This window comes from Hemitrygon akajei, chromosome 4 (assembly GCF_048418815.1).
Source record: "Hemitrygon akajei chromosome 4, sHemAka1.3, whole genome shotgun sequence".
Taxonomy (NCBI): domain Eukaryota; kingdom Metazoa; phylum Chordata; class Chondrichthyes; order Myliobatiformes; family Dasyatidae; genus Hemitrygon; species Hemitrygon akajei.
Genome location: NC_133127.1, coordinates 6983206 through 7010701, shown reverse-complemented (window position 1 = coordinate 7010701; position 27496 = coordinate 6983206). Strand labels below are relative to the sequence as shown.

The window sequence follows — 27496 nt, the reverse complement described above, 5'->3', positions numbered from 1 at the left end:
TTGTGGGGTGAGTGGGGGGAAGAAGGGGTAAAATACAGTTATCACACACTCAGGTGGGGGAAATGGGTCCAGTTAGCAGGAGGAAGCAGCTCACAGCACAGGGAAAATTCTGCTGAGCATCTCTGGTGGAGAATAAGCAGTTCCCAAGACCCCTCACCTGCTGAGTTTCGACAGCAATTTGTATGTTGCTCTGCATTTCCAGCATCTGCAAAATTTTGTGTTTATGATTTGGCACCCACTCACAGGTAAAATCTGCCCTTCTCGTTGCGGATCAAGAGAGGTTATGCAGTTTAGGATGGGCAACTCCTGTCTGCATAAATCTAACTAAACTGCACGAGGTTACCTCCAAAGGCAAGTTTAAGCAAGAAGTGCCGCTGCCTGACCTCCAGAGACTGGGTTTGATCACGCCTTTGGACACCATCTCTGTGCAGTTTGCATACTTTTCTCATGACCACGTGGGTTCCAGTTTCCTCCCACATCCCAAAGATGTGCTGGTAGGTTCACTGGCCTCCATAAATGACCAGTGAAGCATTGGTAGTGGTAGTGGCTGAAGTAATAAGGTACTATGGACCTGAAGAGCACTGGTATTCAAGGTAAATGGAACACCAATCCTGATTAGCTGGGACAGAGGGAATAAGAGCAGGGAGGATGCAGAATATTTTTATTAAACAATGGCATATCAGAACTGGACAATTATTAGCCATTCTGGCTGCCAAACTGCAGGAGATTGTACTGTTGTGGGTGCAGAGAAGATTCACAAGGATATCGCCTGTGGATGGCGTGAGGGTGGACAGGGCAGGCAGTGTGAGAAGCTAGTGACATAAGAGGCATTATCAGGACAGCCAGAGGTGTCCAAGGGTATTTCAAACCAGCTGGTCTATACTGACCAGAACGCCTCTTAGAGCTAGCTAGTCCTACATGCCTGCATTTGGCCTATATCTATTATCTCCTAAACAGAATGTTCTGTTGTATCTTAGAAGCTACTGATCTTCTTTGATCTTCACGCATAATAGTCTCTACAGCAGGAGTTCCAATTTTTAAGTCATGGACCAATACCTTTAAGCATGGGGTCCATGAACCCCTGCTCCAGAGTTTACAGAGTGGGGCAAAAAACAAAAAGCATCCAGTGAGTGGCAGTTATGTGGGAGAAAACACCTCGTTAATGAGACATCAGAGGAGAATGGCCAGTCTGGTTCAAGCTAACAGTAAAGTGACAGTAACTCCAAAAACCAAGCGTTACAACAGTGATGCTCTGAAGAGCGTCACTGAATGCAAAACACACTGAACCTTGAAGTGGATGGACTACAGCAGCAGAAGACCACTGTATTTAGGACTAACTTTTAAAATACAATTTGATGTGTGTTAAATAAAATGGAAAAATCGGGTCTGTGAACACAAGTAAATGTTGAGGTGCCACCTTGATCTCCAACCAGAAGAAACTACAGTCAATTGGGTCATCGGTTAATTGGGGCAGCTGCTTATTTGGGACAACTCTTGAAGAACTAAAACTACTAAGAAACTAGCCAGGATTCCCTTTGTTTGTTTGGGGCTTAATTGGGACAGGCACTGTTGCCAAACAGTTTCTAACTATCTTCTGTGGCTGTTACAACACTATACCATGCTTACAGCGAAGTTTTTAAATAGCGTAAATTGCATGCTTTTGTGTTTAAAAAGGTAGTGATCAGTTGTTGAGTAATAAGCAGTGAGACAATTCAGAACCGTTTTGCTCACTGTGGTTTAAAGCATTCAGGTTTGGAGATGACAGAAATGGCCATGAGTAAAAATGAAACTATCTCACTACTTCGAGTTAGGAACTATAAAGAATTTGCTGCACAAATCACTCTCTCACCTAGATGGGATCAGTTGTGCTGTGAGGATTACATTCCTTGACTTCTCTAGTGCCTTTAACACCATCCAGCCCAAGATCTTAAGGCACAAACTAACGGAGATGGGAGTAGACTCTCACATGGTGGATTGGATAGTGGACTACTTGACAGATAGACCTCAGTATGTGCGGTTGGGAGACTGTAGGTCTGACACGGTGGTCAGCAGCACAGGAGCGCCGCAGGGAACCGTACTCTCTCCGGTCCTGTTCACCCTGTACACATCAGACTTCCAATATAACTCGGAGTCCTGCCATGTGCAGAAGTTCGCTGATGACACGGCCATAGTGGGGTGTGTCAGGAATGGACAGGAGGAGGAGTATAGGAAACTGATACAGGACTTTGTGATATGGTGCAACTCAAACTACCTGCGTCTCAATATCACCAAGACCAAGGAGATGGTGGTGGACTTTAGAAGATCTAGGCCTCATATGGAGCCAGTTATCATTAATGGAGAATGTGTGGAGCAGGTTAAGACCTACAAGTATCTGGGAGTACAGTTAGACGAGAAGCTAGACTGGACTGCCAACACAGATGCCTTGTGCAGGAAGGCACAGAGTCGACTGTACTTCCTTAGAAGGTTGGCGTCATTCAATGTCTGTAGTGAGATGCTGAAGATGTTCTATAGGTCAGTTGTGGAGAGCGCCCTCTTCTTTGTGGTGGCGTGTTGGGGAGGAAGCATTAAGAAGAGGGACGCCTCACGTCTTAATAAGCTGGTAAGGAAGGCGGGCTCTGTCGTGGGCAAAGTACTGGAGAGTTTAACATCGGTAGCTGAGCGAAGGGCGCTGAGTAGGCTACGGTCAATTATGGAAAACTCTGAACATCCTCTACATAGCACCACCCAGAGACAGAGAAGCAGTTTCAGCGACAGGTTACTATCGATGCAATGCTCCTCAGACAGGATGAAGAGGTCAATACTCCCCAATGCCATTAGGCTTTACAATTCAACCGCCAGGACTTAAGAACTTTTTAAAAGCTATTATTAATGCTTTTTGAGATAGTGATTTAGATGCATATCATATTTTTTACTGAGTTAAGTATTGTATGTAATTAGTTTTGCTACAACAAGTGTATGGGACATTGGAAAAAAAGTTGAATTTCCCCATGGGGATGAATAAAGTATCTATCTATCTATCTACTTCAAACGTTACAGTGGAAATTAAGACTTGGAGAATGCATTTGGCAATAGCATTGTATGAAGGCAGTTAATTATCTACACGGTGTCTGTACTGATTTTGTTAATTTACAGTCAATCAAAAGAACATGTACACTGGATAAATTTCTTCATCAATAAATATTAGGAACTACTACAGTTTTATAGTACTGTAATAGTATTGATCGTGTTCTAATTTGTTCTATTTCATTTAAATGCTTTTTTTAAAACTCAGTTAACTAGTAGTTTTTTTAAAAATAACTTTTTAAACTACTTCCATGAAACTTTGGCTGACTGGGACAGTTGCTTAATTGGACCAAAACGTACTGCTTCACAGAGCTTACACGGCACTGTATTCAGTAGCTTGTCTGCCAGTAGCCCCTGAACATCAGGTTCTGCAGCAGACTATCAATCTCAGCGGGCACACATGAATAGGTGATTTATTCTTTAAATTATCCACAATGGGATGAAACACGAATAGTGAACAAAATAAGAAGCCATGGGTAGGGCTGAAATCAGAAGCGTCAAACAGTTCTGCTGGGCTTCGGGACATTTAATTCCTAACGTACTGAGAAAACATTTCTAGAAGTGGTTAATGCAGCCTTGGTTTTCCACACACAACAATCCTATCTAGCTGCCTCACTTTATCTTTGGGTTGTGCTTCTCTGGTGGTGTGAGCCAATTGGTTTAGCAGTCCTCCTTGGTAACACACTTCTCCTCGGACTTTAATTACAGACAGCTGATTGGGACTGCACAATGTCTCCTCATTAGTTCTTCTTATAACAGTTAATTTACCATAGCTTCCAATCAAGCAAATAAACTTTCTCACTGCCAAGTCATTACTAAGCTTCCAGCAGTTCAAGTTTGTCACCTGACTGCACATATACACGACCAAAGAAAATGCTCCTCCAGACCACAGTGTACCCATCAGACAAAATATTACCGTAATAAATTAATAAAATATAGTTCAAAATGGATGGAACGCGTAGCACGGGTGAACAATAAACAGCTCGCTGTCCTAATGATGAAACTTCTGTGGTGCCAGGGTATTCATTAGTCTCACAGCCTGAGGGAGGAAGCTGTTACCCGGTCTGGCAGTCCTCGTCCTGATGCTCCTGTACCTCCTTCCTGATAGTTGTGGGTCAAAGAGATTTTGGGATGGGTGATTGGGATCCTCAACGAGTTACCTTGGACAGGTGTGGCTTGACATAAGATGAACAAACTAACCACCATGAGGTACAGGAACCTGGAGAGACACAGCCAACATTTTGGGAAAAGCTTCTCCTTCTTCACCATCATATTTCTGAATGGCCCATGAACACTACGTCACTATTCTGTCCACTTTTGTACTAATTATTTATTTTTAAATATATTGATATTGTAATTTATAGTCACTTTTTATGTATTGCATTGTACCGTTACTGCAAAACAACAAATTTCATGACACAAGTCATGATAAACCTGATTCCGAGCACCACTTGAGCTGGGTGTGCACATTACATTAAGGTTTAAAGGTTCAATTTAATGTCAAGAGAAATGTATACAATATACATCCTGAAATGCCTTTCTTCGCAAGCATCCACGAAAACAGAAAACTGCCCCAAAGAATGACGACAGATGAACGTAAGAATCCCAATGTCACCCTGAGCTCCCCTCCTTTCCGCAGCGAGCAACAACCCCCCTTCCTGCACCAGCAAAAAAAAGCAAGTATCATCACCAAGTACTCAAGTGTGAGCAAAGTAATAGCAAAGACACAGACTTTGTGTTACACCCGGCATTCGAGATACCGCAGATTCTCTCTCTCCCTAATAAGGGAGAAAAAGGTGTCTCCATTTTCCTAGCAAGTGGGGAGACATAACACACAACTCGCTGGTTTACAATGTTAAAAGTCCATTACGTTGCTTTTTCTGAGCTCTGTGCCTGAAGATTGCAAAGATCTCAGGTCTTTGGGCACACAGCAGAAGATTTTCCAACTGGGTCTCCTGCCGTGACACAACCCTCAATCTGCCCGTCTCCACAGCCCCGAGATCCCAGGCCTCCAAATACAAGCCGGCCTTTCAGGCAGAACCCTTGGCGTGCCGAACAACGGTGAGTCCTGAAACCCCAAGAATGGGTCCCATTCCCGCAAAGAACTGAAGTCAGCGTGTAACTCCAGGTCAGGGCCTTCAAAAGAACCCTGAAATTAACTTGATATGCCTCAGGTGGATAACACATTAGACTGGGTCAGTAAGTAAAAGGGTAGTTGTATGGTGTGGCAGCACCTCAGCTGCTGTGGGACAACAGAAGGGAAATAAAGATGGGTCAGCAATTCTGAAACAGGAATCACAACATACAAGTGCTTTTCCTGGACAGAAGTTGATTCTGGTCAAGGAGAGAATCAACTCCTGCCCAAGCAGGGACCTGGACCTGCTTCAATTTGCCTATTGCCAAAACAGCAGATCCAATCACACTGGTTCTCAATTCAGCCTTGGATCACCTGGATAATAGTCATACCTATGCCAGGCTGCTGTTTATCAATTACAACTCAGTGCTAAACACAATCATACCATTAGTTATAATCAACTAATTCCAAAACCTGGGCCTCTGTACCTCCCTCTGCAACACAATCCTTGATTTCCTTACTGGGAGACCACGCCAGCGTGGATTGGAAATAACATCTCCTCTTTGCTAACAATCAACACTGGTGGACCTCAAGGATGTGTGCTTAGCCCACCCACTGCTCTACACTCCATATATCCACACCTGTGTGGCTAGGCACAGCTCAATCATCTATAAATTTGCCAATGACACAATTATTGTTGGCAGAATTTCAGATAGTGACAAGACGGCGTACAGGAACGAGACAGATCAGTTGGTTGAGTGGAGTCGCAACATCAATCATGTACTCATCATAAGACCAAGGAATTGATTGTGGACTTCAGAAAGAAGGAAACACATACCTGTTCTCATTGAGGGATCAGAGGTGGAAAGGGTGAGTAGTTCCTGGGTGTCAACATCTCTGAGATCTATCCTGAGCCCAACAGATTGATGCAATTGCAAAGACAGCTATGTTTCACTGGGAGTTGAAGGGGACTTGGTATGTCACCAAAGACTCTCTTGAATTCCTAGAGGTATTGTGAGAGCAATTTAACTGGTTGTATCACCGGCTGGTATGGAGGGGCCACCAGACATGACTGGAAAAAGCTGTTGAGAGTTGTAAACTTTACCAGCTCCACCATGGGTACTAGCCACTCCAGCATTGAGAACACCCTCAAAAAGTGATGCCTCAAAAAGATGGCATCCATCATCAAGGACATGCTCTTTTCATTGCTACCATCAAGGTGGTGTTACAGGAGCCTAAACACACTCACTTAACATTCCAGGAAGGACTCCTTCCCCGCCACCAGATTTCTGAATGGACAAAGGACCCAGGTACGCTATCTCAATTCCCCCCCCCCCCCCCTTTTCTGCCCTCTTTTGGCACTATTTAATTTATTATTTGGGAGGAAGGCAGGTGGTATGATGGATGCTAAAAACACCCGACTTGCACCGACCGCAAGGTTGTCTCAGCCTGCAGTCTAGCCTATGGAACCCCACAGTAATGTTGCTCCAATGCATCACACAAGTATCAGTGCAGGCCTGTTATGAATCTCCTCTGGACTCTTCAAAAAGAGCATAGACCGAGGCAGTTGAGACAGGGCATCATTAACATGCTCGTGGTGTTCAGAGTAACTGTGTGAGATCTCCACATTGTATCTGCAGCCACAGGAGCTGAAAACAAACGTGACGCCAAAACAGCATGGGGCATCGAAGTTCAGTTTCTGTGTCCGTAAGCACATCTATATGTTCCTTCTCGTGTGTGCATTGATTTCTTCTGGGTGCTCCAGTTTTCTCTCACAGTCCAAACACATAACAGTTCATACGTTAATTGGTCATTGTACATTGCCCCATGAATAGTCTAAAGTTAAATCAGTGGATTGCTGGGTGGTAGGGCTCAAAGGGCTACTAAAAAGGCCTATTCCATGCTGAATTGCTAAATAAACGTCACAATGCAGTTCATCCATGGTCATTGAACCCAGTACTGCCATTCAGCTGTGACTAAGGCTTGAGGAGGAATGACGTGAGTCAGACCACCGTACTGCACAATGGACGTCTTCTTAGGTCAGTTTTGAACCTAATAACCAGAATTATGAACCAGAACCTAATTGCTTATAACCAGAAAGATGAGATCAGCTGATGTACTATCCCAATGTTGCTTGATGGCCAAAGGATGAACTGCATTGAATGATATGTTTGTTCTGTAACACACACACACAAAATGCTGATGGAACCAGCAAGTCAGATAACATCTATGGAGAGGAATAAACTGACAATGTTTTGGGCCGAGACCCTTCATCTTATGTTAGTGATATTAAACCAGAATTTTAAGAAGGGTAAATGCCCGCAGCTTCGACTTGTTTATTCACCTCCAGATGCTGTCTGAGCCGCTGAGCTCCTCCAGCTTTTTGTGCATGTTACTCTGGATTTCCAACATCTGAAGAATCTCTTGTGTTTACATCTTTAATTGTGATGCTCCTACCCACTACAGCACCGTTGCCTCAAATAGGTATGCAAAATCTTGGGCAAAACTGCCAGTGAACTGCACAGTTCTAATTATGCGCCATCTATAATGCAGTGCCTTTACAAAGATCGCATGCAGTTTGTGGAGAGGGTAACACCTCCCATTGGATCAGGCAGGTGCTTTGCAATGATGAAGTCGTTGTCGCAAACCAACATTCAATACGAGTCTAGGTTTAAAACCTCACATTCACATTTTGCGTCATTAATGCAATGGGGTGCGGAAGGAAGAATGAACAAATTACTGTCAACTTGAATCTATACCCCATCTGCCTCTGATTAATGAGGAAAAGTGCTTCTCTTTCCAACAATAAAATCAATGTGAGATTTCACTTTATACTGACAGATCGTCTGATTAAAGAATTAAAGATGCACGAAGAAGTCTTAATTAAACATATAATGGGAATATACACTCAGTGACCACTTTATTAGCTACACCTGCTCATTAAAACAAATATCTAATCAGCCATTCACGTGGCAGCAATTCAATGCATAAAAGCATACAGACATGGTCAGGAGGTTCAGTTGTTGTTCAGACCAAACATCAGAATGGGGAAGAAGTGTGATCTAAGTACATCAGAAACTGCTGATCTCCTGGAATTTTCACACACAAGTCTTTACAGTTTACAGAGAATGGTGTGTAAAAACAAAAAAAGTGAGCAGCCATTCTGTAGGTGAAAACTCATTAATGAGAGAGAAAATGAAGACCGGGTTCACAACCTTTTTATGCAATGGACCAATACCACTAAGCATGGAGTCCATGGATCCCAGGCTGTGAACCCCTGCTCTACAGCTTACAGAGAATGGAGAGTAAAACAAAAAGCATCCAGTGAGCAGCAGTTCTGTGCGCGAAAAATGCCTTGTTAGTGTAAGAGGTTAGAGAATGGTCAGACTGGATCAAACTGTCAGGAAGGTGACAATAAGTCAAATAATCGCATGTTAAAACAGTGGTGTGCAGAAGAGAATCTCTGAACGCACAACATGTTGAGCCTTGAAGTGGATGGCTTACACCCAGCAGAAGACCATGAACATATACTCAGTGGCCACTTTATTAGATCCATGACCTTATGAAGTAACCACTGAGAGTAGTTGAAACTTGAAAGCAAACTGATCTCAATAACTGCAATGATCAACTGCGGCACCAATGGAGTGAATTTGGCTGAGAAGCAAGATCAGCCGAACTCCAGCAATATTTAAACTCCAGCAACAATGAAGGCTATTTGACCAGGTGGGTAAATCACATCAGCCAGGCAAATGTATTCCATCTCCAGGAGAACAGGAAAGATCAAACAGAAAATCTGACAAAACAGCATCTATTTTTTACAGTGGGTGCCACAATCTCCACCATTCAGGTGAACTGGAGCTGTGCCACCTGTTCAGCTGAACAACTGAAGTTCTGTACACATACCAAATTAGTAACATGAGGTTCATCGTTTCAAGGAAAGCAGATATGTTAGGAACACCAGTTAACATGAGATCTTGTCGCTGTATCATTACTATTGCTCAGCATCAACAATCATTTCAGGTCCACGCAACTCAAACCTCACCACCCATACCAGAACCAGGTCTGATTATGCCTCACTTTGTTAAAAACCATACAGTCTCAAGCTCCTTCTCACAAGAGTCTCAGGGCATAGAAACAGGCCACTTGGCCCATTAAGTCCATATAGTCAATCCCATACCCATTTGTATCAAACCCATCCTCCTACACTTGGCCCATAGCCTTGGTTATTCAAGTGTTCACCACCATTCTTATTAAATGTTGTAAGAGTACCTACATCCATCTCCCACTCAGAAAGTCCATTGTACATTCCAAACTCAAACTACCTTCTAAGGGAAAGAGTTCTTCCACAGATCCAATTGGAACATCCCACCAATTACTTTTAATCTGTGCCATCTGGCTTCAGACCCCTCAGTTGTGGGAAAAGCGTCAATCTATATCACAGGAGCGTCAGGCTACTGAACCAATGTGTAACTTCACCAACTTCAATGCAGAACTAATTCTGTAACCTACAAACTCACTTTCAAGATTCTACTACAACTCATGTTTTCAGTATTATTTACTGACATTTTTATTTACAGCTTGTCTTCTTTTGCATACAGTTTGTCAGTCTTTGTGTGTAGATTTTCATTTTCATATGTCTCTCTGTTCTACTGTGAATGTCCACAGAAAATGAACCTCAGGGTAGTATATTGCTATATGGTCACTTTGAACCCAGCATTCTGCAGCTGTGTGATCAACTGCCTCCAATCCAAACATTACAAAAATCTTGCACTCCAGACATCTTACTGTATAACCTCTGCAGCCATTCCAGAGCAACCATTTCCTATAGTGGGTGGGGGCAACCAGAACTGTTTTCAGTGCTCCAGCCTTGGCCATACAAACATTTTATCAGGCTGGACTGCAATTTTGCTGCTATTCTTTTCTATTCCTGGGTAATGAAGAGCAGTAATTTGCATACTGTCTTCAGCTCTTCACTGACAAGAGCCGTTGCTCTGCGCCTCTTACCATCTCAACAAATCCCTGTAGCTGAAATCTATCCTCCTCAGTATCAGCAACAGCAGCAATGTTGTGTCAATTGTGAATCTGTTAATCATTTCATCAATATTTGCATGCAAACCATCAACATGCTTAAAAGGAGCAAGGAACCCAGCATTAATCCCGTTGGCATACCACTGGCTTCCAATCACAAGAACAATACTCCACCATCACCCTCTGCCTTCTAATTTTGACTTCAGGTCTGATTTGCCACCTTGTTCAGCAGCTGATGAGCTCAGACCTTTTGCATCAGTGGGGTCCTGTCAAAAACCTAGACTACATTAACCACACTGCCCCGACTAGATGATTTTTCCCTAAGAAAAAAATCAACCAAACCAGTCAGTGTGATAACATCTATGTGAAAACACTGCAAGTAAAAAAATTACCTCTTACTCAGGAACTCAGTCGCCAACTCGCTATCCACCTTAACAAACCCATCTGGAGTTAGTGAAATTTTATCCAATTTTACTTTTTTGTAGAACAAGTTATTGCAGATCTGAATTGTGATGCTGTGAGAAAGGACGAAGGGCTGCACTTATATAGTGCCTTTTCATAACCCCAAGAGCTCCTGTGTACTTAACCCGATATTGGGCAACGTGACGAGCAGCACTTGCATTGGATGAGTTATGTGGCAAATATTAAAGAGCAGAGTAATGAAAGTAATTATATTTTCTCCATGGCTTTTTAGGTAACCCTGACCCAATGCAGATAACTGAATAGTAGAGACCCAACAAAGGTAGGAGATTTATTGATACACAACAGTTACAGAGTTAACCAGTATGTAAAGAGGCCCTTCGGCCTTACCCACCCATGCCAACTAACTCACCTGCATTAACCCGAAACCCTCTAAACCTTTTCTATCCAATGTAGCTGCCCAATTGTCTTTTTAAATCATGCAATTGTACCCTCCTCTATCACTTCTCCTGGCAGCTCCTTCTACATATCCATTGTCCTTTGTTACCTCTCACACTCGACCTGTGCCTTCTAGTTTTAGATTTCCCTCCTGAGACCATTCTCCCTGTCTATGCCCCTTGTGACTTTAGAAACCTCTACAAGGTTCCAGGGGGGAAAAGGTGTTGTTACAAATATTGCCACTATGCCACTGAATGAACAAGTCAAAGGCCCTCCTGTTCATAATCTCATCGTGGAAAGTTGTGAAACTGAATTCCTTACCATCCTGAAGGGTGTAAATAAGCTGCAAAAGTTGAGGTCCATTGCTACAGGAACCTAGTATTACCATCCAGCTGGGCTCACACTACCTTAGTTAGCATTCTATAGATGGGCAGTGACGAGCATTCCAACAAACTGCAGGACTGCACTGTGGTGAACAGGAAGGCTCTACAACAGGTAGTCAAAACTGCCCAATGCAACACTGGCACCAGCCTATCTGCCAACAAGAACACATTTAGAGAAAGGTGCCAATAACATCATAAAGTATCTCACCCACCCAGATCATGGCCTGGAGTGAGACAAATGTAACATCCACGCCAGGACCACTAGACTCAAAACCAGTTACTTTTCCCAAACAGTAAGGCTGATCAACACCTCCGCCCACTAACTCAACCACTACTTTATCATTCCCATCAGTCACCTTATGTACAGATACTCCTGTGTCTAGCTTCAATTTATGGACATACAGTCAATCCAAGTATATAAGCTATCTTATATATTTGTATTTATTGTGTGTTTATTATTATATTCTTTAGCATTTATGGTTTCTTTGGTGCTGCATCAGATCAGTAGTAACAATTATTCTGTTCTTTCACACTTGTACAGGAAATGACATTAAACAATCTCAAATCATCATTGAGAGGAGTCTAGTATGCCTACCCAGCCAGGCCCGTACCATCTTGATTATCTTTACAGCATCGTTATCTCCACACCTCTGGCAGTAAACATGGCCTTGCCAATGGTGCCAAACACAAACAAAAATTTCACATAGCATACAAGCAGTAAGACTGATCGTCACCACATACACGCTCAGTAAGACCATCAAGTCCAGAAAGGTCACCAAGTTAGACAAAGCAAAGTGCAGTGAAAGCAAGACGAATTAGAGCAACCAGTGTCTAAGGTGGTTGTTTATTTTTGAACCATTTGGAACTGAAATGTACATTAATGCAAATTCTGAAAAGCAGCAGCATACCCATAACGCACATTGTCAACTGACAGGAAACAATTAGTGCTGCAATTATAAGGGACTAATCAGCCTATCAATTCAAAAGAACGCAAGCTCGCAAGTTAACACTGCTGTCTTTTGGTGCGTAGAGCACTGACTGCACTAACTATATTAAGAGGCCTGTTTACTTGACAGGATAGAGGACAGATCGTAAAACAACTTGAGCACAGTGTTCTTTTGCTGAGCTCTGGTTCGTCAGAGAACGTATATGGTTTTGCGAGTTCCCATCTTCACTGCTGTAAGAGCCTCATCTACGAGCCTTTCTCCCTGAGGAAAGGAAAACACAGACAGATGACTGGGGGAAGGAACTTTGCTCAACACTGCATTCCAGGAGAAGAGGTTTACCATAGTGATATATGCCTGAGAACCCCGTTTTCTCTACAATGTTGAAGGACACCTCAGCAGCCATGACCACGCCAGTACTAGTCAGCCTGCAAAGGCAGCCCATTCTTGTCGGCACCTGGTGTCAACATCAAGTACTTCCAGGTGGTCAGACACAGAGTAAAGCTCCCTTCACTCTGCCCCAACGCAAGCAAGCACTGAGTGCAGTGTGGTAGATTCACTGCTCAACCAGCTACTTTAGGGACTGCCCCACTCTGGAACAGAGTGGCCCATGGACACACCTGGAACCCGGAGTGAGAATGCTCGGGATTGCTTTTGGACCATTCCAACCAGAGAGAGGAGACTTTCCATCCACTCTGTCAGGGTTGCAGAGAGGCACTGGTCTCAAAAATGTAACTGTTTCAATTCACATTCCAGCTCCTCCTCAGAAGTGCTGGCTCAAAGGGCAGAGATCTTGTGAGGTCAGCAGCTTGGGACTCTCCGGTGTGATAAATGCAGGTTTTAATGGAAGAGAAAATGCAAACAAGGCACATGAACAGGTTTTCACGTCAGCTAATGCCATATGAGCTTTTCCCCTACAATACAACCTGGTGAAACAGCTCTATGGTGAGATTATGAGATGCAGACACACTAACAACAATTACTAGAGCCTGTAAGTGGGATAGTAACTCACAATGAATAGAATTATTTTCTTAACATATCCACTTGTGTTGAAACTCTTCCAGGCAAAAAGTTATGGAGGTAAAGATAGATCTCTGTCAAAATTAACTTCTGTAAAGTTGTGGGTTTAACAATTGTCAGTCTACAACAAATACTGAGGGATGTAGGTACTGAGTTACCAAAGATTTTCCAGTTCAGGCAAGCTTCAGCAGAGAATAAACTTAGATAAAGAACAGAGTTCTCACTACACTGTTCCAAACAAAACCAGGACACAATCAACTTGGGGAAAGAGGCAGAGTGAACACCCTCTTCACGGTCCTGTACAGCCAATAAAATGGGCAAGATACAGGGTACAGTTTTTGGTGACCTGATTTGTGCATGTCATTCCTCAGGTTTCTAACATCCACATTCCAAAGTTAATACACCAAAAAGGGGTGGCACTTGCTCTATAACAAATTAGACTGATACTGCCCAAGAAAAACAGGTAGAGCCAGGTAAAGAACTTTCACCCTTCTAGTCATGTCTTGGGTTTGACCAAGTTAGCATCTCACTGCACCACCACATTCTTGTAGTTTAAAATCAGCTTTCAAACACAATACACATTTGTAAACTACTAAATCTCACAAGCACGAAAGATCTACAGCAGTACATCCACTATCCACAAACCCCACTCTGCAACAGTTGTGTATAATCAACTAAATAAAGGCCCTTCTCGCCCGAAATGGTTTCACTACCTCTGGCAAAGGGAGAGGAAATAGGAAAGATGTTAAAAACTTCCAGCATTCCTACATCATCACTGAAGCATTAAACTCTTTTCTGCAAGACCCACTAAGTATTTGCAGTGTGTATTTTTTTTCAGCTATCCAGCATCTGTAATGTTTTGTATTCTTAAGTATTCTTAACATCCCATTTGATTTGCTGGTAAATAACTTACGTTAACTGGACAGAACAAAATAATGCCAGTCAGGGAAGATACTACTGAATTATTCCTGATTCTTGCACTATTTGTTATTTACATTAATTTCTTAGATTTTACGCAATACCTGTGCTACAAAACAACAGATTTCACAGGATACAAGTCAGCAATAATAAAACTGACTGATCAATATTTAGAGCTTTGCATTAGAATAATGCTGTTACTTTTGATCTTTAAAGATATGGTGGAAATGCTTCAGTGAAATGAGAGCATAGCAGTTAGGTCTATTGTCCATGTTTGTCAACTGTTGAGAACACAAGGATGTGGAGGAATCATTGCTAGAGAACCAAGTGTGTGAGAAATCAAATCAAACCAAAACTATTGATAATTCTGGGGTTTTACAAGCACCACCAAAGAATAAAGTAACAATAATCAACAATTTAAAAAAAACAATGGATACCCCCAAGTTGAGACATGACAATTTTGGAACCCTTTTCACAATGAAACCATTGTGTAGACTTCCTTGGTTGATGCTGGAGCCACTGAATGGTCTAACACCTTGCACCTTACTATCCACCTGCACTGCACTTTCTCTCAAACACTATCCCAATTTGTTACTGTTTATCCTTGTATCATCTCAATGCACCGGGGTGATGAAATGATCTGCAAGTTCTTAAGATATAGGAGCAGAATTAAGCCATTCAGCCCATCTGCCATTCTGTGGCTGTGTGTATCCCTCTCAACTTTATTATCCTATCTACTACACATAACATAAAAATAGGAGTAGTTGGCCATCCAGCCCATCGCGCCTGCCCTGCCATTCAATAAGATCATGGCTGATCTGTCTGTAAACTCAGCTCCATCTACCTGCCTTTTCCCCTTAACCCTTAATTCCCCTATGTAAACATCTATCTAACCGTATCGTAAATATATTTAGTGAAGAAGCCTCAATTGCTTCCCTGGGCAGAGAATTCCACAGATTCACTACTCTCTGGGAAAAACAGTTCCTCCTCAGCTCCGTTCTAAATCTTCTCCTCTGAATCTTGAAGCAATGTCCCCTAGTTCAGTCTAGTAACCTTCGATGCCCTGATTAATCAAGAACCTATCAACCTTTGCTTTAAATATACTCAATGACTTGGCCTCCACAGTCTTCTGTAGCAATGAATTCTACAGATTTACTACCCTCTGGCTAAAGAAATTCCTCCTCATCTGTGTTCTAAAGAGATGCCCTTGTATTCTGAGGTAGTGCCTTCCGGCTCTAAACTCCTTCATAATGGGCAAATGTCCTTTCCATGTCATTCGAGACCTATATTCGATTGGCTTCAATTCCCTCATCATTCTTCTAAATTCCAGCACGTAGAGGCCCAGAGCCTTTAAACTCTCCTCATTATGTTAACCCGTCATTCCTGGAATTCTCATGAACCTTCTTTGGACTCTCTCCAATGCTAGCACATCAGTTCCGGTCGCCTCACTACAGGAAGGGTGCAGAGGAGATTTACAAGGATGTTGCCTGAATTGGGGAGCATGCCTTATGAGAATAGGCTGAGCGAACTTGGCCCTTTCTCCTTGGAGAGATGGAAGAGGTGACCTGATAGAGGTGTATAAGATGATGAGAGGCATTGATTGTGTGAATAGTCAGAGGCTTTTTCCCAGGGCTGAAATGGCTAGCACAAGAGGCATAGTTTTAAGGTGCTTAGAAGTAGGTACAGAGGAGATGTCAGGGTTAAGTTTTTTTGCGCAGAGTGGCGAGTGTGTGGAATGGGCTGTCAACGACGGTGGTGGAGGCGGATACAATAGGGTCTTGGATAGGTACTTGCAGCTTAGAAAAATAGAAGGCTATAGGTAAGACTAGTAATTTCTAAGGTAGGGACATGTTCGGCACAACTTTGTGGGCCAAAGGGCCTGTATTGTGCTGTAGGCTTTCTATGTTTCTATCTTTTCCAAGTGTGGTCTGACGAATGCCTGTATGGATGATATGCAACACAAACCTCAGTACATGTGCCAATAGTAAGCGAATTTGCACAGGAGCTGGAGGTATTTGTGCCAAAATAGAGAGAATAATATTAATTGCTGTTGAATTACAAAGTGTTTTGATATTGTGGTTGGGAAAAGAGACTTCATCTGAGTGGGAGAGTCAATGACAAAACAAAAATCAAATGTGGGATCTCCATAAATTGGAGGAAGATAGGCTTCGTAGAAATTTAAAATTTGATTAGGATGGAATACTTTTCCATAGTGGCGGAGGCAAAGGCCATTTCAGAGAGCACGTGGATCCATTACTAAAGGGCAGAGTTAGCACTATCAAAAGCAGGTGTTGGATTAGACGGCAGTATACTTGTTACTTCTTTATGGCTTAACTCTCTTATGTTTGTTTGTATTTTAATATTATTATCTATGTATATGCACATGTTCAATGTTTCCTTGCGGTTACAGTTCTGTATTCTGGAAGCTTCTTGGGGATTCTATTATTTGGATATGGGCTATCTGATTGGTTAGCTGGTATAAGAGGCCAGAACAAGTGGGGTCAGCCTTTCTTTGTTCCCCTTCCTCATCACTGCCTTCTCTTTCGCTACTCCCCTTTCTCTTCCTTTGTTCTCTTAGCACTTAATAAATGACCGCCAGCAACAGGCTTTATGCCTCATTCTTGACTTCCAAGAGAACCTTGAACCAAAAACATCAGCATCCAACACAGGTGATGTAGAGAAACATTTTATTTAAATTCAGTTGCTATTGTAACCTGGAGTGAATGCCTGTTGGGGTGGAGTGGGGCTTAGAAGCAGATTTAATCATGTTCAAAATGCCTGAATATTACATATTTATAGGGAAGGAGCAGGAATTTGGACTATTTTGCTACCATGCTTTCCTATTATAAGATTGAGCTCCTCTTTCAAAAAGTAAACTCCTAGACCATATCATATTGGGTGAAATTAAACATCATCCAGTGAAACATTGGATTAAATTTAAACAGTTGTCCAGCATTAGCATTAATAACAGCAATCCCCTGGGTGAAGAAAATGACCACGACATAATTTAGACTACTCTTGGTGCTCTGATGTCAGAATGAAAAAAATGTATACAAGTTCACTCTAGTATCCAATTCTTCAAATTAAACAAAAAGAGATTAAAATCTAAACGTCAATACAGCCACAGATATTTTTGTAGAAACTCAGCTCAAAGTCTAAAAAATAACATTACAAGTTGCCATCAATGACAAATTACCTTCCAGTAGCCAAATACAATTAGTTTGGCATGGACTGGATGGGTCAGATCACCTGTTTCTGTGCTGCAGTGTTCTATGACACTAATATTTACTTCTAAGATTCTACACTGAAAATAGATTAGAACACTACAGCACAGTACAGACCCTTTGACTCACAATGTTGTGCCCACCTTTTAACCTACTCCAAGATCAATCCAACTCTTCCTTACTATATAGCCCTCTATTTTTCTATCATCCATCTGTCTACCTAAGAGTTTCTTAAACGTTCCTAATGTATCTGCCTCTTCCACCAGCCCTGGCAGGCCACTCTAAGAACTTACCACCTTGTGTGTAAAAAAAACCTTATTTCTGATATCCCTCCTATATTTTGCTCCAATCACCTCAAAATTATATTAGTATAAATTATATTAGTACAAATTATATTTGTATTACATCATATTAGTCATTTCCACCATGGGAAGTCTCAGGCTGTGCACTTTATCTATTACTCCTATCATTTTGTATGCCTCTATCAACTCATCTCTCAGCTGCCTTTGTTTCAAGGAGAAAAGTCCTCGTTCACTCAACCAATCCTCATAAGACATGCTCTCTAATCTAGGCAGCATCCTGTTAAATCTCCTCTGCACCCTCTCTAAAGCTTCCACATCCTTCCTATAGCGAGGAGCTTTTGTACCTGAAAAAAGCTAAGAATGCCCTTCCTAGTGTCATCAGTATCTGTGAGACTGCAAGAAAATAGCATACAATGACATGTATACTTTGAAATTTTGAGACATGAATTTGAGCCAAGAGTTCACAAGACCTGTCAAGGACTGTGCTTACCACAGAGAGCTACCTACTCCAATAACTTTCACTGAGAACTGAGAGCTACATCTGGAGGAGTTTCTTTTGCAAAAATGTAGGGAAAAGAATTAAAATAGAGTCAACTGCCAAAGTGTCAGGAAATTCACAAGCTTGATGGAAGGGGCTTACCACAAGTCCCAAACCGGGGCCATACGTCTGTGAGTGGTGATTTCCTTTTCTCTGGCCTCGAAATGTACGAGCACAAATTCTTTGCAGCTTCTGGCTTGTGCTGCTTTTGCTTCGCTGCCAACATGCGGCATGTCAGATCATCCAAAAAATGTGGCCCTAACAAATCTGCAGAGGACAGATTGGGGAAGTCCAAAGGACCGGGAGCGATTTTTGTCATGCCAGTTGTCCGCAACAGCCTATCAGACCTCAACTCAGAAAGAAAAGCATGGGTTTGCCCAGTTAAAACCACTGCCAGGCGACATGCAGAGATAATGGAGAACAGCTTTTCCTTTAGCTGGTGAGGAGAAAGGGAATCAAGATCACCCTTCAACTTATCCAGCTCAAAATTCTGTGCAGCTAGGATGAGGGGGCTTATACTTTCTGTCACCCTCGTTTGGATGCACCGTGTTGCTTCTATTATCCCTAACAACTTGTCTAGCTCCTGCTTGGTGGAAATCACACCCTTTGAGACAAGGAGATCAAATATTGATTGGTCAATCTCAGGAGCAATAACAATGGGGATGTCAGGAATGCCAGTGTGGAAGCGGAGGCGGTTCTGGTGTTCCAGACTCAGTGGAAGACGAAAGGCCAAGGGCAAGAGATTATGACATTCCAGAGTGGAATCTCGATGTATCAATGGTTTCCAGCTATTGCTGTCGTCAAGAGAACCCTTCAGAGGCCCACCAGCCCAATGAAGGAGCTCAGACGACCATTTTGCCCTTGCGCCAGACAATATTGTCTCAAATGTGGACTTCTCCAAAACCCCTGATGCAGTTTTAAGTGTTTGCTTAGCACGGAGAAGTGGCATGAACTGCGTTGAATTTCTAGTGCGTCCCCACCAAGGATTTGGCTCCTTGTTGACTGACTGTGTGCCACCCCCTGAGCTAGGTTCTACACTTGGTTCTGAATTTGGACCATGCAGAGCATTTCTTTGAGGGTTGTCCAATCGGAGTTGTAGAACTGGACGAGAATCAAACCGAAACCCAGTTGGACTGTTGGTGGTGAAGTCAAGCTGCAATGAAGATAACAAATTCAGAATGTCAGAGTCTTACTGGCTGTGACCAAAGTGGTATAGAAATGGAAAGCTATACTTACGGAACTATCAACGGGTAAACCTTCAGAGTCTAAAAAGGAGTCTAGTTTACAAGATGCCCAATTTTCATCGTGGAGGAGGAATAATGTCTCAACTCTTAAGGAATGGGAATTTCCTCAAGAATCACTTTCAGACATATATTTTTCCCCACAACCACCCAATTGGACTGTCCAACTAACACCTCAGATCAGCAGAACATCCACATTTACCTTGTCAAAGACAAAAGTGCAACACTGTCAGATGCTTGCTTTGTAAACAGCACAGGATTTTGCATGTATGACAAGATACAGACATGAGAAATCATCACACCAGGGAACAACAATAAAAAGCCTTTAACTTATAAGCAGCTTACTTTGGCAATGGATACAGTGTGCACTATACAAAACATATCTAGAATGGAGATTCCAAAAAGTTGGTCACCATCATGTCAACCACCATGTCTCGCACAGCAGTAGCTCACACACCCATGTACGTCCACACTCTATTAAAGGTCTGTCCTCCAAAACACTCTCAGAATGCAATTCCGTTATCCTACCTAAATCCCACCAACTTGACAACTCCTGCACTTCAATGTTCTTCACACAACTCCAGGAAAATAAAGTCCAAGCACTCTCTGGGACTTTTATGGACTACATTGATGAACACCTTGACCACGTACCTCTGGCAGAATTCCTGCATGAGGAGACAAAGAAAATTCCAGAGTTTTTCCATGGAAGTCATGCGGAATTTCTCTGAAAAAGCTGCACATGGATATGGCAGCATTCGCATTCTCCAAGTGTAGAAGAGCCTATAGCAATCATAACATACAACAATTGTTAGACTGTGTTGACTAAAGGCAAATCTGACCTTAAGCATTACTCCTAAGCCTCGAAATACCAGTTTACACCACAGCACAACATGAGCTCCTTGTTCTTTATATGTCATCCTAGTGAGCTACCTTGAACCAAGGATAGAGCAGCGGCTGTAATCAACACATTTTCCAGCTCTGGCCACGCAGTAAGGTTCAGAAGCAGGTACCATGATTGTTATAAAGCACGCCACAGACCAATCACTACAACATGCCTACACTGGTTGTGATTAGCATCCAGCATAAATCAGGCACATGAACAAGGTCTTTGATTCAACTCCAAGAAAGTTCGAGCAATTTTCTTGTAGCTACAAAACTATATAGAATTTCTGAAAAGGTAAACAAGCCTATAGTGCTCCATATGGCTACACTCAGTGGAGATGGATGTGGCAACACTTCTGCCAATAGTAATTACTAGCATTGTTGCATATAAGGATAAAATAGGAAATTTTCAGTATATGACACTCAAAACTGCAATTCTCAACACATCTTCAAAATGACACCCATACAAAGATCCTCCAAGTAACCCAGCAGCTTGGCTGACTTGGCACAGGATATGATACACTCTACATCCATCAAGATCCCTGCACATTCAGTGCTTCCACTGCCTGATGTGGAAGTGATTATGAACATCCCAATGGAACTAACATCATTTACCAAAATGTAAGCTGTCATGCAAGTGTCAACTGCGATCCACAAGAGGCTACAGGTACAGAGTTAACATTAAGCATCAAAAGGTTACGCAGCCTGCCAGCACGGAACACGAGGCAAATTTTGGCCAACGAACTCTGGTAATGAGTTGGGCTGACTGGTCAATAAACAGCACCTTGAATACTGCCAGCTTGATTGGCTCAGCACTGGATGAGAGTGCCTACTGCAGCACACTGACTCACTAGTATGCCCATATAACCAAGAGACCTCTCCACATTGTAGAATCCCCAGTAAGGAGCATACAAACACAAATGCACCACAAACAATGTTAACCTGATAAATATTTACCTTGTTGTGTGGTTTCAAGAACATTGAAGCTTTTACTCTTCCAAATCGGAAAGCAACCCAAAGGATGTCAACTTCAGTATAGCCATCCTCGGGTAGATTGCTTATGTGAACTAAATGGTCATATATACTGCGCCCATCCTATGTGAAGAGAACGAGGAGACCAAGGGAAAAAAAAACACGGTAACAATCGAGATGGCGAGTAACACTGCAATCAACTCGTAACAATCGAGATGGCAAGTAACATTTGTGCAGTCACAGTACAGCTGCACCAGCGATTTCAAGCAACAGGGCTGTCAGGTTTTGGTGCCTACCTATTGAAGTTTTCCACCTGGGTTGGAGTTCAAAGTAAATTCATTATCAAAGTATGTATATGTTACCATATACTACATTGAGATTCAATTTCTTGTAGGCATTTAAAGGAAAATAAAGATATACAATAGAATTTATGAAAAATATACACAAGCAAAGACTGACATACAGCCAGTTGCACAAGGTAAATTGTGCAAGTATTTAATAAAAAAAAATGATAGCATGAATTGCAAAGAGTTCTTAAAAGTGAACCCATAGGTTGTAGGATCTATTCACAGAGTATTGTGGTTCAGGAGTCTGATGGTTGCAGGGTCATAACTGTTACTGAACACGTGGTGTGGGATCCAAGGCTCCCGTACCTCCTGCACGATGGTGGTAGTAAGAGAGCCTGGCTTGATGGTGGGGTCCTTGATGATGAATGCTGTTTTCTTGCAGCAGTGATCCACATAAATGTGCTCAGTTGTGGGGAGGGCTTTGTCTGTGATGGACTAGTCTGCATCCACCACTTACTGTAAATTTTTCTGTTTTTGGGCATTGCTGTTTCCATACCAGACTATGATGCAACCAGTTAGGATACTGCGCATCTATAGAAATTTGCCAAAGTTTTAGATGACAAGCCAAATCTACGCCATGTTCTAAGGGTAGAGGCTGGTAGATAAACTGCTCTGTGCTGAGACTCAACACCCCTCTCTACAATTAGATCTTGGACTTCTTGACAAGACCCCAAGTCAGTCCGAATCGGCAACATCTCAAGCTCCATCACGCTGAGCAGTTCTCCCTTGGGCTGTGTGCTCAGCTTGCTACTGTTCACGTTGCTGAATTATGACTGCCCTGCTAGAACCAGCTCAAACTGCATCGTGAAGTTCATTGATGATACCACAGTGGCTGGTCTCATCGGTGACAACAATGAATCATCATAGAGAGAGGAAGCAGAGAAGCTTGTCAAATGGTGTGGGAACAACACAGAGTCTCAATGTGGACAAAGCTAAAGAGATGATTGTAGACTTCAGGATGGCACAAGTTGGCCTCTCTCCTTTGCATATCAATGTCTCTGCTGTGGAGAAAGTGAAGAGCACTATGTTCCTTGGTCTGCACATAACAGATGATTGATCTAACCGGGACCAACACAACCTCCTCATTAATCAATAAATTTCAGCAGTGTCTACACTTTCTGAGATTGAAATGTGCACGGCTCCCTGATCCCATTGTAACAACTTAATACAGGAGCACCACTGAGAGTGTCCTGTCTGGCTGCATCATTATGTGGTACAGAAGCTGTAAGGGATAGGCCCACAAGATCCCACAGAGGATAATGAAAACCATCGAGAGGATCATCAGGGTCACCCCCCACACTCCATTTGTGATATTTACTGTGAGCATTGTATATGAATGGCCCGAAGGGTTGTTGACGATCCCTACCACTCATCCTACAACCTCTTTGACCCACTACCATCAGGAGAGTACAGGAGCATCAGGACTAGGACTGTCAGACTGGGTAACAGCTTCTTCTCTCAGGCTCTGAGACTAATGAATACCCTGCAACTACTGAAGTTTCGTCACTTGGGACAGCGAGCTGTTTACTGATTACTTGTGCTAAGCACTACATGCACTTTGAATTATATTTAATAACTTTTGGCAACATTTTGTTTTATCTGCTGTGTGCGTTATGAGTTTTATGGCACTGTGGCGCGGAGCAATGCTGTTTCATTTGGTTGAATGTACGTAGTCAGATGACAAAAAGGTTGATTTGGATAGGTGCTCTGATATGACAATCCTGAGGAATTTGATGCTACCGACCCATTTTGCTGATGTTGAGGGAGAAGTGGCTGTTGCAGTGGCACCATTCAACCAAATTTTCAGTCTCCCTCCTATATGTCAATTCATCACCATTTTTGTTTCAGCCGACAACAGCAACGGGGGTTAAAAGCTTCTAGTATCAAGGAGTAAACAACACAGATAGCCTACCCTGATCCAAACACATAGCTGCCATGGCCAAGAAAGCTCAGTAACACTTCTACTTTTTCAGGAGGCAAAAAGAAAACTCTGCACATCTCCTTTGACCCTCACCAACATTTATCAATAGAAAACATCCTATCGACATGCATCTCAGCTTGGTCCCCCAACTGTGCGGCCCGAGGTCATAAGAACCTGCAAGAAGTTATACTGAGCTGTCTCCACATCACAGAAACCAGCCTTCCTCCAAGTGTCACACTTCTCGCTGCCTCGATAAAGCAGCCAGCATAATCAAAGACCCCATCCACCCTGGACATCTGGGAGAAGATATACAAGTCTGAAAGCATGTACTGCCAGGCTCAAGGGCAGCTTCTATTCCACTGTTATAAGACTACTGAATAGTCCCCAGTGCAATAAGATGGATTCTTGACCTCAAAATTTCCCCCATTATGGCTTTGCACCTTTTTGTCTGGCTGCACAGCATGTTCTTTGGAACTGTTACACTTTATTCTGCATTGTTATTGTTTTACCTTGTCCTACCTCAATTCACAATGTAATGATCTGCTCTGTATGAACTGTATGTAGCACTCTATTCTGCTATTGTTTGTCCTGGTACTACCTCAATGCACTGATGTAATGAAACGATCTGTATGGATGGCATTAAAAAAGTTTTTTTTAAACTGTACTCAGTACATGGGACAATAATAAAACAATTTACCACAGGGCTACTGTCTTAACACAACTCCAGCACCTCCAGCAGATTCCTGACAAAGTTTCATGTGCAGTGACCAGTGGAAGATTGAGTCTATAGAGAAGATCACAGCCAATCCCCACCTCACCCTCATTATCAGGCACATAACTTACCCAAGTTATTTTCTTTTCATTTCTAGTTCCTTGGTCTGAAACAGGAAATCCAACAAGAATCTTCCATAGTGACCAAGGTAAAGGAACATACACCTCAACAGCAAATCCCTTCCCATTGACAATATCCATAAGAAGATACTTACATCTGGTTTAAACCCCGATTCTTCAACCATATCCTTAAATATAACCTCCTAAAGACAGAAGAGATAATTGATTCTTATCAAATTGCACAAGCTGCAAACTTAGTTATTATTAAACAATTTGCTACTTTCAAAATGCAAATATATCTTTTCCAATGTCATAATCAAAGGAAAGAGGCCATTTGGCCCAGCCAGTCCATGCCAACCAAGACATCCATTTAATATTGTTCCATTTGCTAATGTTTGACCCATGTCCTCTAAAACTAGCCTCAATCTCTTCTGATACCAGGTACCATATACAGGCAGTCCCCGAGTTACAAACATCTGACTTACGAACAACTCATACGGCCTGCCATAAAGTCTATTACATTAAAAATTTGTTGGCTCGAGGAAGGAGAACGTCCTCCACCACTTTAAGTCGGATTACATTGCTGTTAACACTGTGTTGAGTGTGTAACTTTGTATTTGGCTTAAATTTTTCTTAGCAAGATTCACCCTGACCCCCCTTTTCCAGTCAGCAGTGCCCCCACTTGTTCCATTTAACCTGTCTCAGTGCAGGTGGACTTTAGGACCTGGGGGAAGCTCAGGACCCACTGCCTGCAGCTGCTGCTGAATCTGCAGTGTTTCTGTTCCATTGACGGAAAACTATCATGATTGAAAATAAAGTAGAAATAATAAAGCGATCGGAAAGAGGTGAAACGCCATTGGTCACTGGAAAAGTGTTAGGCTACAGTCAGTCAACGATCGGAACAACTTTAAAGGATAAAGTAAGAATAATGGAGCATGTGAAAGGCCCTGCCCCGATGAAAGCTACAATTATTACTAAACAACAGTGGTTTAATTATTGAAATACATACATTTCTAAAGTGTTTTACATGCATAGAAAGATAAAATATATACTATATACTAAGACAAATGTTTGACTGACTTCCCTCGAGGTTTAAAAGTTGGCTCTCAGGTTCCTATAAAACCTCACTCTCTCACCTCTAGTTTTTCATTCCTCAGTACTGCGAAAACTGAGTCTTCACCTTACCTAGACCCCTCATGATTTTATCCAACTCCTTGTTCTCTTATGATTCAATTATTGAATTCTCAGCCTGCTCAATTTCTCCCCATAACTCAGTCCAACTTAATGGCATCTTTCCTGCAGCGTGATAATCAAAACTGAACACAATATTCCAAATGTAGCCACACCAATGTCTTGTATATTGCTAACATCTATACTCAGTGCCTTGACTGATGAAGGTCAATGTGACCAAAGACTTCTTAACCACCTGGTCTACCCATGACCCCATTTTTAGGAAACGGTGTACATGTACTCCAAAGTCCTTCTGTCCCACAACAATCCCCAGGACACTGCCATTCCCTGTGAAAGTCCCACCCTCATTCTTCATCTCAAAATGTAACGCCTCACATTTGTCTGAATTAAACTCCATTTGCAGTTCCTGAGTCCACGTCCCCAGCAGAACAAGGTCCCTTTGTAAATTCTGATAACCACCTTCACTGTCTAAGACACCCCCAACTTTAGTGTCATCTGCACAATCCCATAAAAGAGGACAAATAAAACCAATGTGTCAGCAGTTGATGTTTTATCTGCACTTTATTCTACACCTATTTCAGTAGCAAAGAAATTAACAACTACTGTTAGTTACTGACGGTCAATCTGTCTGCTACTCTTACCATGTCACTCAGATCCACATACTGATGTAGTATTTCCATACTGATAGCATTTCCTTCGAGCTTGATCGTAGAAAGACGGTAGAACTCCACCATTTTTGTCGCTGCTTTCTTGCATGCCATTTCCAGGTATGCCTTACAAGTAAAATAAAATGTTTTAGTAAGAAGAAACTGGTGATGTAGCATAATATTGCTTCAAATTGTATCTATATTTCTGTAACTAAAAGTTAAGAAAGCTTAGCAGCTAGCGTAAGAGCGTAAGGCTTTAATGGTGTCGGTGATCACCAATTCCCAATGCTCTTTGTAAGGAGTTTGTATGCTCTACCCATGACCAAGTGGGTTTCCTTTGGGTGCTCCGGTTTCCTCCAGATTCCAAAGATGTACAGTTGGGGCTAGGGGTAGCTAGTTGTGGGTATGCCATGTTGGTGCCAGAACCAGAGCAAGACTTGACAGCTGCCTCCAGCACATCCTTGAATGGTGTTGGTCAATGATGAAATCAACACATTTCACTGTATGTGTTCATGTACATGTGACAAAGCTAATCTAGCTTTCTCTCTTTCAAAAGTCTCTATAATTCTATAACTACTTTCTCAATTTAGCTCCCTGAATTCCTTCATCATTTAAACACCACCATCAGATCTTAACTCAATAATTTTACACAAGTATTAAATTTTGGCTTATTTTGTTAATCTCTCCAAATGATGAAATATCTGCATGTGCTATTGTGCCCCAATTGGGCTGCTTAGATTTTAACTCCCCGCTCCCATGCATCATGCTAACTTTGCCTCGGAATAAATGAAACTTGGACATTCTTCAATTAAATTGATGTTGTACATGCCAGACAAGATACTGGTCTACAAACCACTATTTACTTGAGGAGCTCACTACTCAGCTTCCTTAAACCCTTAACCTGATGTACACAATTCCTGAACAACTACGTGACTACGCAGAAGTACTTGAAATAAGTTGTTCATTTATTTTCCTGATATGTTTACTTCAGTCAGAAGAAGAAAGTTGGAGAGTGCAAAGGAATAAAGGCAAAATGAAAATGCAATTACAAAGAAGGCATGCCAGAGGCCATATTTCATTACTAGTTTGAGGAGATTTGGTATATCACCAGA

At 42.2% G+C, this 27496-nt stretch overlaps 1 protein-coding gene across 9 annotated transcripts in view; it reads right to left on the bottom strand.

The window, feature by feature from the left end:
* LOC140726094 (zinc finger protein 638-like) overlaps nucleotides 1-27496 on the bottom strand; it is a 209271-nt gene that overhangs the window by 26596 nt on the left and 155179 nt on the right. For 6 of the 9 annotated variants that reach the window (XM_073042036.1, XM_073042033.1, XM_073042041.1 and 3 more), the window contains 4 exons: nucleotides 26379-26510; nucleotides 24702-24749; nucleotides 21433-21570; nucleotides 20245-20373 (listed from right to left, as the gene is read on the bottom strand). In XM_073042036.1, the coding sequence (XP_072898137.1) occupies nucleotides 20245-20373; nucleotides 21433-21570; nucleotides 24702-24749; nucleotides 26379-26510 (447 nt within the window). Of the gene's footprint in view, nucleotides 1-12221; nucleotides 12615-18454; nucleotides 19506-20244; nucleotides 20374-21432; nucleotides 21571-24701; nucleotides 24750-26378; nucleotides 26511-27496 lie in introns of those variants that run through there. The other 3 variants (XM_073042042.1, XM_073042038.1, XM_073042040.1) reach the window with 3 other exon arrangements.